The 12,581-nt window shown below is 39.6% G+C and overlaps 1 protein-coding gene across 6 annotated transcripts in view; it reads left to right on the top strand.

Annotated features, from left to right (window-relative positions):
* Positions 1 to 367: 367 nt before the first annotated feature.
* The window catches only part of Tut4 (terminal uridylyl transferase 4), a 90,407-nt gene continuing 78,193 nt past the window's right edge, over positions 368 to 12,581 (top strand). For 3 of the 6 annotated variants that reach the window (XM_050136358.1, XM_050136355.1, XM_050136354.1), the window contains exons 1-2: positions 368 to 524; positions 10,906 to 11,775. In XM_050136358.1, the coding sequence (XP_049992315.1) occupies positions 10,998 to 11,775 (778 nt within the window). In that variant the 5' untranslated portion in view covers positions 368 to 524; positions 10,906 to 10,997. The remainder of the gene's footprint in view (positions 525 to 10,905; positions 11,776 to 12,581) is intronic. The other 3 variants (XM_050136356.1, XM_050136353.1, XM_050136352.1) reach the window with 1 other exon arrangement.

The following is a 12,581-nucleotide window of genomic DNA, read 5'->3' as shown; positions in this document are numbered from 1 at the left end:
CCTCCCCATTGTTTCCGGGCGACCGCCACGAGCCCCCGAGCGTAGCCCCTCCCTCCGGCCTCCCCCTCCCCCGCCGTGGTTTGACGGGTGCCGCGGGGGGGGGCGGGATCCCCAGAACTGAAGGCGAGGGCGCCCCTGAACCCAGCCCCAAGAGGCTCCGCTCCCGGGCAGCCGAGCCCACCTCCTCCTCCCATCCCCGCGGGGACCCCAGTCTGCCGAGCGCCTCCCTCTCCCCTCCCCCTCTTCCCGGCGCCACTCTCCCTCGGCCCCCTCCCCTCAGCGGGTCCTCCTCTTTCTCTCGCTCCCTCCTCCTCCCCCTCCCCGTCCCTTCCCCCCCACAATGCAGTTCGCGGCGCGGCGGACATGGCGGTGGAGTCCTGAGCTCGTCGTGTCCTGGCCTCCATCGGCGGCGGCGACGGCGGCGGCGGCGGCGGGGGCGGCGGCGGCAGCGGGAGGCGGAGGGGGAGCCGGAGCCTCTGCGATGAGGAGGCGTCGCGCGCGCCTGTAGCTCGCGGGCCTCGCAGGTACGGAGCTTCGGGCCGCCGAGCTGCCGAGGGGGTGTGCTCGGCCGAGCTGGGGAAGGCCCCCCCCCTTGTCCCCTTCAGGTGCGGCGCCCCGCAGGTGTCGGGTCCCCGGGAGCGCGACTCCGCCGCCCCCCCTCGGGGCCTGGCGCTTCCTCCTCCTCTCGATCGGGCTTCAAGTGTCCCAGGGGAAAGCTGAGGGAAGGAGGGAAGTGGAGAAGGCGGCCTGTGGAGGGTTTTGGGGGGCCCGTCCGGCCACCGAAACCTGTTGTAGTCGGGTTCGGAGGATCTGAGTTAACGGGATTGGTCTAGCCTTGTCTTGGAGCCTGTGTGTGTCTCTGTAATGTGTGCCTTTTCTTTCACCCTGTAGAGATGTCTATACGCACATGTAAACACACACACTCGCACACAACAGTACCCCCCCCCTCCTCCGGGCTCGTCCTTGTGGGGAGAAGGCAGGGTAGGTTCGTGTGGATTTCGTTTCCTGCTCGCCCGCCGTCTCTGTCCCCCACCCCCCAGTCGAATGGTGGTACAGCGCGCTTTTGACGTGGGTAACTGTGAGATTCGTATTTGTAAACAGACAGCACTTCCCCAGTGTGTCGCACGCCTCCGCAAGTGGTTTCTGATCCTTTTGATATCAGGATTACAAAAGAACGAGGTGGTTAGACCTCAAAGAAGCAGCGGGATTTCTAGTCAGTACCTGAATGGGATCAATTACTGTTATTTTTAACGTTGGTTAAACATTTTTTTTTAGAAGAATATCAAACTTTAAATCGGTCGAATCTTGCACCTTGTGCGAGGTCTTAGTTTCAGTTTACCGTCTTTCTTTATTTTGATACAAAAATCATTCCCTAAACATTTGACATTCTGCGATCTTTTGTAATCTTCGTGTTCAGAAATGCGATTCGAATTGTGTATTGTTAGCATGCATTTAGTAATTAGCCAGGTCATATAACCTTTTATATCTGTAGACTTACCCCTCTCCCGTCCTTGCAGCAGGAACAGTTTAAAAACGCTTTGTGAAACAGCATACCTCGTTTGTTTTAAAGGAATAACTACTAGCTAATACAATTGGATAATCCCAAGTGGATCTGATAATTTAGAGACAACGCCGTTCTCAGTCCTTGAATCGCGGAAAGGTTTGAGTAAAACGTCTGTATGCATTAACATTTTCTTTACTCAGAGTCCATGTGCATCCCCATAGAAATACGGTGCACACTGTATCCCACCTCTGTGAAACTATGAAATATTGTTTTATATAGCTTTATTTAAGACAACTCACAAGGATACAGTGTGCTTTGTGATGCTTTAATAAACAAATTATACAGAGGAATTAAAAATCATATATGTTGGGGAAGATAAGTTTAAGTGTTTCTTGCTTTAAAAAATTATTATAAACAAAAGAAAGTTACCGAAAACTCTTAGATAAAATGTTCTTCTTGCATAGTTTCGTTTGACTAGTGTAGAAAAACGAAAAAAAAAAGTAAAGCTTCCTTAAAAGAATCTAAAAGTGGAAGTGAAAGTGATTGGCATTTCATATTTTAAGTGCTGTGAACATCTAACCACAGAAAGTCAACAGGTATTGTCAGGCACATAGAAACGCACTTCAGATTTGTAAACCTGAACCCTAAGTTATATCTGATTCTGTTAATTTAGTCAGAGTAGCACTTGCCTTTTAAATTTAGGTGTTAAAACTTTATGACTGCAATGATAAATGGTTCTAAATAAGAAAGTGCTTAAAGATAATTTTTATTTGCTCCCATAGCATGTTCATTTTAGTAAAAGTAGCTAGAGAACTTTCCTTTTTAACCTCAAAATTACTTTTACATATATGTGTGATTATGTTGTGTTCTTTATAGAGTCAAGTCAGGGTCTGTGGGTAGATAAAAGTGTTTCAGTTTACTGACTATAAAAAGATTGGATTTTTGAAAAAATATTAAAGACATAACCTGTAAATATTGATGCTAATAAATGTCACAATTTTTAGCTGTGTATGGTGTTACATGATTTTTTTTTTTTTTTTTTTTGAGACAGGGTTTCTCTGTGGTTTTGGAGCCTGTCCTGGAACTAGCTCTTGTAGACCAGGCTGGTCTCGAACTCACAGAGATCCGCCTGCCTCTGCCTCCCGAGTGCTGGGTTTAAAGGCGTGTGCCACCCCGCCCGGCTTGGGTGATTTAATCCCAGTGCATGGAGGCAGAGGCAGATGCATCTCTGTGGGTTTGAGGGCAGCCTGGTTTACATAGTGAGTTCCAGGCCAGCCAGGGAGGCATAGTGAGATGCAGTTTCAAAAACAAACAGACCAAATTCCCAAACCACATAAACCCACAAAAACCCACAAACAAACAAAAAAGTGAATATTTGGATGCAGCAGAATTAAGTTAGATATTTTCCTTTCCAGATAAACTTGCAAATGTTTTAATTAATAAAATAATGTTAAGAAATTGCTTTCATCTGTAATTAGAAGTATGTTCTTAAAAAATAGAAAAATAGGAGCTTAGTGGTAGAACACTTTTCTGGTATATGTATGAAGGCCTATATTTAATCTCCAGTATAACACCCAAACATACACAACAAGATTAAACAGTTCTGTGAAGATCTAAAACAGACAAAAGAAGAGACACTGTAGGTTGTAGTTCAAAGTAGGGAATGTAGATTTTTAAAAAAGTAACAGAGGACTTAGGAAAGCTTACATTCTTCTGAATAAGTTGTTTTAGATCTAGAATTCTAGCTTATCACATAATTCAGGGAAGTTTTAAAACCATCATGTCTCCAAGTGCTTCTTCAATCCTCCCAAAAAAGAAAGGTACCTAAATGTAAATGTTAACAATTCAAATTTTTCTTTTGAATTAATAGTTTGAACAAATTTCACACTGTGTGTCCATAATTCTGTGCATTGAAGGAGAGAAAAAGTTATTAGACTCCTTATTCTTTCTAGGTACTTTTCTAAGACTGTGCACCTTTTTCACTTGCTTACCTACGACCTGTTTATAATGAGGAATTATGACTCACAGAAGTTGAGTTATTTGCTGAAGAGCATGGAGCAACAAATTTCAGAGTGGGCCTCTATTCCTCATATGTATATGTCATTTGCTGTCGGATATAGTGAGTTGTTTCTCAGTATAAAAGGAAAAATGCCTAAGGCTGATATTTATTCATTCAGTCATTTACTTTAACAAACATTTCTGTTTGTACTCTATACTAAGACATGTTTTGAAAAAAGCTTTAAATCTTGTAATTGAGCTCACTATGTGAGCTAATGTTTGAGCTGTGATTAGAAATGTTTTCTAACTTCTACTCCAGTGGGGTCCCCCCTCCAATTTGGCTTCCTTATTAATAGAGTCTATGACCTAAAAGGAAGTTTTTTATTCTTTTGACTTGGATAAACAAAGTTTTTCAATTTAGCACTAGAGAGCAGTAGGTTAGGACACACTGGGAAGTGTGAGTTAGTTGGAAAGAGGAAAACTATACAAGCTTAGTGTTCACCAATAAAAATGAGCAAAGACCACCTCTATACAAAACATATTGTACTTAAAAATGTTTAGGGGAGGCTGGTGGGATTGCTCAGTGGGTAAAGGCCTTTACTGCCAATTCTGACAACCTGAGCATGATCCCTGGGATACATGTGATAGAAAGGGAGAATCAACTCCTGAAAGTTGTCTTCTGGCTCCATTCTTGTGCTGTGGCACATGTATGTGTACACACACAAACACACACACACACACACGTAATTTTAAGAAACCATGGAGAAGTTAGTGTAAAGCACATGTACATTTTTGAGTTTAGTTTCTTTTAACTGAAGGAAAAAGCAAATATTTTCTATTAAGTACTCAAGTCTCTAATTTTAAATTGATACTCACTAGATAGAGTAAGAGAGTTCATAGTACTTTGTATATATTACTCTCTCAAGATTTTAGAAGATTTACTTAGTTCTCACAACAACCTTTTATCTCATTTGCAGGTGAGGAAAGGAGATGTAAAAGAGTTAAGTACAAAATCTCACACCTAGTTTGCAGTAGAGTTGGGATTTGATATGAGACTGTCCTGGAGCCAGAGTGCCCAACCAATATACCATGTTATGAGTGTCAGAGGTAGTGTGTAGAGGGTATTCTGTACAGTCACAGGGTGTCAAAATATTTTCTAAGTATAGAAAGTATGAATTATACAGAATAACTAAACCTAATTGAATTTTATCTGTTAGTCATTGTAATTTAAATGATTTCGATTATTCAGATCAGCTACTCACTAAATATTAAGTGTCCATCACGTATAGAGTACTCAATGGTAATCATACTATGGACACTAAAAAAGGATTGATTTTTCTTTCTTCTCTTCTCCCTTCCCCTCCCTTCTCTTTCCCTCCCCTCCAAGACAGGATCTCACTATGTAGCCTGACTTCAAACTCAAGAGATCCACCTGTCTCTGTCTCTAGAGTGCTGGGCTTAAAGACATGTACTACCATACCCAGCAGGTTTATTTTATTTTTAATTTGTATGTATCTGTGTGGGTATGTGCACTTAAATGGTACCTGAGTATGCTACAAGAGGGCTTCAGATTTTCTGGAACTCAAGTTACAGGCAGTTATAAGCCATGGGGCATGGATGGTGGAAACTGAGCTATCACTTCAGCCCCATATCTTTTTTTTCTCAATAGCTTGCATTTTTAAAATTTATCTATCTCTCCCCTCATACCTGAACAGCTTTAATGTGTGTGTGTGTGTGTGTGTGTGTGTGTGTGTGTGTGTGTGTGATATAGGTTAGAGGACAACTTGTGGGAATCAGTTCTTGTAGAAAGCAAGAACTCTGTGGGTTCTGGGGATTGAACTCAGGTTGTCAGGCTTGGTGGCAAACACCTTTACCTGCTGAGCCATCATTCTGTTACTGTGGGCACATCTTGTGAAGGGTCTTTGAGACAAACTTTTTTTGTGTGTGTACCTGTGGTAATGCATGTGTGGAAGTCAAAGGACAACTTGTGGGAGTTGATCTACTTCCATTATGTGGGGCCATGGGAATGAACTCAGGTCTTTGGCTTGGCAGCAAATCCATTTACCCTTTAAGTCATCTTGTCTAGCCCCCAAACTTGATTTTGTAATAATATGGTTGGAGCATTTTTTTTCTTTTTTTTAATCTGTACTGAACTGTATGTTTATCTACATAATATGTGAAATTCTGTGCTCTGATGGCTAATAGAATGTGCCCCCCTTTTCTTGATATATTTATAGTACCATAATCTTCACTTTTTAAAAACCCAGTTCAGCTGGGTGATGGTGGTGCCCACCTTTAATCCCAGCACTTGAGAGGCAGGTGGTTCTCTGAGTTCAAGGCCAACCTGGTCTATATAGTGAGTCAGTATAACCAGAACTATATAGAGAAACCCTGTATTGAAAAAAAAAACAGTCAACCAGCAAATTAAATAAATAAATAAATACCCAATTCCTGGGACTGGCGAGGTGGCCTAGAGGTTAAGAGTTTGCTGTTCTGGGGCACTCTAGTTCTGGCCCATATTAGTGGGTTCACAATCACCTGAAATTCCAGGTCAATGGGATCAGCATGCACACACATACTACATACACTCACACATACACAAAATAAATCTTTTATAAACCTACAGGTTAATGGTATATACAACTTAGTATAGTCATAAGGTTTTATAAGCTCATTGCAAGAATTTTATTCCCTAATATTTTCATTATCCCAGAAAGAAACTCTACTTATTAACAGTTACTTCTCATTTCTGCCTCTTACACCTTTGGCAGCCACGAAACTTTCTCTGGAGATTTGCCTGCTCTGGACATTTTATATAGTGTCAGTCATACAGTATATGTCTATCCTCTTCCACCAAGCTAAGGTTTGCCCATACAGTATTATGTAGGTAGCCCATTTATCCCCCTTTATGTAGAAGTAGTATTGCTTTCTATGAAAGCATCAAAGTATGTTTTATTTAGACATCATTTGATGGACTTTTTAAAAGAGATCAATGTGGGGGCTGGAGAGATGGCTCAGTGGTTAAGAGCATTGCCTGCTCTTCCAAAGGTCTTGAGTTCAATTCCCGGCAACCACATGGTGGCTCACAACCATCTGTAATGGGGCCTGGTGCCCTCTTCTGGCCTGCAGACTGTTGTATACATAATAGATAAACAAATAAACAAATAAATAAATAAATAAAAAAGAGATCAATGTATGCTTGATTTCTCTTGCCTGTACATTTAAAAGTGAAGTCTTGTAGACCAGGCTGGCCTCGAACTCACAGAGATCCGCCTGCCTCTGCCTCTGCCTCCTAAGTGCTGGGATTAAAGGCGTGCGCCACCACTGCCCGGCCTTAAAAATGAAGTCTTAATATAATTAATATTGTTATATTCAATTTTATTAGGAACTGCTGATTTTATGTAGCACAAATAATAAAATCTCAGAGATACTGGGGTTCAATCTGAAGATCAGAAAAGCAAGGCAGCCAAGGCATTAGAGAGCACTTAATTCTATGAACTATCCAAAGTTACACAGAGAAACCCTGTTTGAAAAAAAAAGTCTTCAGACTAAAAGAGCACTAGTTCCTGTCTCATCCCACCTTATGTTCTTCTCTAGTGCTAGAATTAAAGGCATCACCACCACTGCCCAGCCTCTATGGCTAGCTAGTGTGGCTGCTGGGATTAAAGGTGCAACCACTGCATGACCTGTATGGCTGACTAATGTGGCTATTTTTCATTCTGTTTTTCAGGCAAACTTTATTAAAATACAAATGAAATATCACTACATTTCCCTCTTTTTGTCTAAAATTAAAAAAGGCTATAACTAATATAAGAAAACTATACAATAAGTACAATGACTATATACAATATATAAGGCAATAAATACATCAAAAATATCTAGTCCATTTGCATTTACCAAATTCAGAGAAAGTATTTCATATCTATCCTATCTCGGTGAGTCCAAAGTCTTTTACCTAATTTACTTTCTATCATAACTTGCTTTCTGTGTCTGGTAAACTACACCTATATCTATCTAATCTTCCACTCCCTCAGAGACCCAAGAAGGAAATAATATTAACTGAGTAAGCAGGAAGTTCAAGCAAGCAACTTCCAAAAAAATGTGAGAAATGACAGAAATAGCTGGCTGCCTGGACAGTCACTCAAAGTTCCTCTGCAACATTGGGGCATCCATATTCAGCCTACAGACCTAGCTTATCTGACAGACTTTTCTGTGGAGCAGGATATTCTGAAGGTCTGCCCCCCTTGTTTGACAGTGTTTGGCAGTCACTCTTTTGTGTCCTGCTTGTCCTATTAGGACAGGGTAATGTCAGCAGTTGAGGCAAGGGCATTTTTTTGCCCAGTGACTGACTTGTGCCATAAGGAAATTCCACATGGAGTTTTTTTTTGATGCCCATCATCTTCTCTGAAGTAGATTGGTGTTGCCAGAAGCAGACAAGTCTCATTGTCTTTTTTTTTTTAAAGGAACCTATATTATTAATTCATGCCATATTCTGTATGATGAGCTGTCTAAAATATATCCTTGACCTTGAAAACATACAAAAACTACAAGTTCAATTATAATAGATAATTAACTATTAACCTACATTTCTTTATTGTCCTAAACAGTTGGTAATAATAATTTTCAAAGACTAGAAATTTATATTACATTGTTAAATGTAATAGGTACAATACCTTGAACAAGAGTAGAAATGTAAGTACAGTATGTTCTAAAAAAATCTCAAGCCAGGTGGTGGTGGTGGTGCACGCCTTTAATCCCAGCACTTGGGATGCAGAGGCAGGCGGATCTCTGAGTTCGAGACCAGCCTGGTCTACAAGAGCTAGTTCCAGGACAGGCTCCAAAACCACAGAGAAACCCTGTCTCGAAAAACCAAAAAAAAAAAAAATCTCAAGTTTGTATCAATACAAAAAAAATTTTGTATACAATATACAAAAGTCCAATCCGGTGTAAAAACATTTAAAACTGGTAGTTGCTTTTTAAAAGTAGATTCAATAATCTACCTTTTTATCTTATATCTATATCCTCCCTTTTTTCTTTTCAGAGTAGGTTCAATAATCTACCCTTTTATCCTATCTATATCCCCCTTTTTTCTTTTTAAAACAAGAACCTTGAATCTAATCTCCTTTGTTCAATTTCCTCCTGACTGCAACCAATAACAACTTATAACCACCCCCCCCCCTTGAACAATAACAAATACATAACCCATTGAATGACCAAAAACCACCTATCTCACTTCTTGGGAATATGAGCGTCATATTCTTAAATTTACTTCCTGCTGTCTGAGGGTAGTGGTACCTTTAGGGGATCCTGAAAAAAAAATTGGGTTAATTGTCAAGTCCTGGGAGAGGTAGCTATATCATTTGTTGCCCAGTCTCTGCATAATGGGAAAGTGCAGGTCCTGTCTCAAGTCTTGGCTAGAGTAGTCAGTGAGGCTGGATCATCTCAGCCAAGGACCTCAAAATTGTTCTGAGCAGTTTGTAGTCCAAAGCTGATCTTTTAGGTGGTGTTTTTCAGCTTAGTGTGTTATCATAATTATGGAGGAATTGTCATTGTGGGGCACCATCCTCCTTTTGGAGACTTTAAAGGTTGCTGTTAGGCATGCTCATGGTTTACTACAGAAAATTGATAGAGACCCAAACCCAAAATCATGTATAGGAAGGTAAATGAAATCTTTTTCAAGAATTAGTTAGTACTCTATGTGACCTTTAATATCATAACAAAAAGTTTAGAATACACACACACACACACACACACACACACAAACATATAAATCTTATAAAACTTATACCTTAAGAAAAGCTGTTAAAGAGTCAATATAAAACCAGAGGATTATGGGATTAGTGGCAGTAAAATATTTGTTTTTCTCCTGTCCCATATCAGGTAGCTCTTCTGACATGAGACTGAGGTTTTGAATTTTACTTTCATAGGTATGCTTCAGTTTAGAGAAGGAGAGAGCCATGCTCCAACTCCAAAGTCAGCTTTAATCTTTAATTGGATTTGGGACTACAAAAAGATCATTTGCATTATATGTCTGTAGAGAACAACAGAAACAAACATTTGGGGAGATTTATGAAATTTTATCCTGTTGGAAATGTGGTATACTTATAGACCAATTTACTATTTTTCTTGACATTTTTTTTTCTTGGATGATTTGTCCTTTTTCTTTAAATGTCTCATTTGTCCAGTAGTCTTCAGATACCTTCACTGGATGCATTTATTCTCCTGAAAAAATAGAAACAAAACCCTTCTCCAACCCTAATTTTGGGTAGATTCATTTTGGGCAAGTTATATCTGATCAAATAAAAAGCATTTGTTAGTTTTATAGGTTGGTTTAAATGGCCATTCTGCTTGATGAACTATCATCTCTTCTAATTAAGAGGTGCCTCTTGTTCAAATCAGATCTTTATCAATTTTGATGGTATCCATAGCTTTTCTTCTATGTAAACAAAAGCAAAACCCCTTCCTCTATGTAACACTTATTCTGGGTTCCATGGTGAGGTCAGTACATCTTTAAAGTATATTGCTGATTAATTCCATAGTTTTTTCTACTATCCAGTGTCTCTCAGTGTTGTTCCTTTCTCATTAGCGAAAATTCAAAGTTAATAAATCATTATATTATGCACTTTTTTTGTCTTTTGGAGACAGGGTTTCTTTGTAGTTTTGGAGCTTATCCTGAAAGTTGCTCTGTAAACCAGGCTGGCCTCAAACTCACAGATATCTACCTGCCTCTGCCTTCTGAGTTCTGGGATTAAAGGCATACACCACCACTATCCAGCTTTATTTTAGTTTCTCCAGACAGGATTTCTCTGTGTAACCACTGTGGTTGTCCTGGAACTCGCTCATGTAGACCAGGCTGGCCTCCAACTCATGGAGACCTGCCCCCAGAGAACTGGGATTAAAGGCATGCACTATCATTGCCCAGTTGTAACACCACTTCCTGGTCATATAGAGGACTTTTCTGGTTTGATTTTCCGGTGCTTTGTAGACCAGGCTGGCCTTGAACTCTTAAGAGATCCCACCTACTGAGTATTGAAATTTAAAGGCCAGTGCCACTACTGACTGGCCAGCTTTTATTTTTGTGGAAATATTTACGTATTTATTAGTGGAAATTCTCATTAGGCAATAGAAAGCAACTTTGTTTTTGTAAAAAGCCTGTTTTTGTTTTCATTTGTTCTTTGAGACAGTCTCACTCTGTAGTCTTTTGTGGCCCTGAACTGGTTATGTAGACTAGGCTGGCCTTCGAGTTCACCCTGCCTCTGCCTTCGGATAATGAGGATTTAAACCCTTTTCGCATAGCTTTCTGAAAAATGTTTTAGTTTTGAGAATACATTTTAAAATTGACTAATGACAAAATGTTTTTGCATTTTAAGTAACAGATTTTGTTTTTATTTTAATTCCTATAGTTTGCTTGCCTAAACTAGATTTGGAGCAGTTCATATACCTGAGATCTGCCATTTTACAGTATTACAATTGAAAAGAACCAGATTTTCAAATAATGGAAGAGCCCAAAACTTCTAAAAGTGAAAATCATGAACCAAAGAAGAATATTATTTGTGAAGAAAGCAAAGCAGTTAAAATTATAGCTAATCAAACCTTGAAGCCTAGAAATGATAAGTCCGTAACAGAAATTGGGACCAGCTCTCTGAATAGGAATAGTAGTAAAAAAAACAAGCAAAATGATATTTGTATAGAAAAAACAGAAGTTAAATCATGTAAAGTAAATGCTGCCAGTATTCCAGGCCCTAAAGATTTGGGGTTAGCACTTCGAGATCAGAGTCATTGCAAAGTGAAAAAGATACCAAATTCACCCATGAAAGCCCAGAAGGGATCTTCACAGGCAAAAGTAGAAAAGGCTCCTAGCTTACAGGCAAAACAAGAAAAATTACCAAAGTCACCTAATTTACCAGTAAAGGCAGAAAAAACACCCTGTACAACAGCAACAACAGAAAAAGCACTTAATTCACAGAAGAAAGAAGAAAATATACCCACTTCTCAGATGAAATTACAAAAGACACCCAGCTCGCCGTTAGAACCAGAAAATGTATCCAGTTTACTGTTGAAAGAAAATATGAAACAGACAGAATCACAACAGACTGGGAAAAAACTTACAAGCTCCTTTGTTTCTGTGGACAAAAGGAATACTGAAGCTCTACAGGGAGAAAAATCAACGCTGGAAAACTTATTGCCATCCCAGAGGCAACAGGCACAGACAGATAATATTGGTGATTCTGATGACAGTGCTTCAGGAATTGAAGATACATCAGATGATTTGAGTAAGTATAAACATACATGGCATTTTCCATAAGTTATGTTTTGGGCAGGATTTTCCTGTTAATGTTCTGTAGGTTATTTGTGGTTTAGCTACTTTAATTTAAAAAGGTTGGAAACAAAGAAATAAGCAAAACCTTTATTTATTTATTTATTATTTATTTATTTATTTATTTAGTGGTGAAAAGCTGTGTGCATAAGAGTTTAGTGGGTGTTTGTGAATTCATTTGTTGTAGGGGCCCACTTGTTGATTCCCGGCCACCCTCCGCTTGTTTGTTTCCCAGCTGCCCAGACTCCCAAAATAACCACACAGAAACTGTATTAATTAAATCACTGTTTGACCAATTACTTAAGCGTATTGCTAGCTAGCTCTTACATCTAAATTAACCTCACCTCCATTATTTTATATTTTATTACAAGGTTTGTGGCCTACCGGCAAGGTTTCAGCTTGTCTGTCTCTGGCGGTGGGCTCTATGGCTTCTCCTAAACTCCGCCTTCCTTCTCCCAGCATTCAGTTTAGTTTTCCTTGCCTAACTCTGTTCTACTCTATCAGGCCAAGCCAGTTTTTTTATTAGCCAATGGTATTCACAGAGGGGAATCCCACATCATAACCCACTTATTTACTGATAGGAGGGATCTTATCCTTTTGTATGCTGGGCAAGGACAAGTATTCTATCACTGGGCTACACCTTTGGACTTATACACTTATTGGTATCATTGTAGAAAGCATATTGCCTCAAACTGGTCCAGAACTCTTTTGTTACATAATTTATTATTATTATTATTATTATTATTATTATTATTATTATTA

The sequence above is a fragment of the Alexandromys fortis genome, unplaced genomic scaffold (genome assembly GCF_014885135.2).
Source record: "Alexandromys fortis isolate MF-2015 unplaced genomic scaffold, M_Fortis_MF-2015_v1.1 scaffold_13, whole genome shotgun sequence".
In the NCBI taxonomy this organism is placed as follows: Eukaryota; Metazoa; Chordata; class Mammalia; order Rodentia; family Cricetidae; genus Alexandromys; species Alexandromys fortis.
The sequence above is the reverse complement of the archived record's forward strand: the minus strand, read 5'-3'. Positions and strand labels throughout refer to the sequence as shown.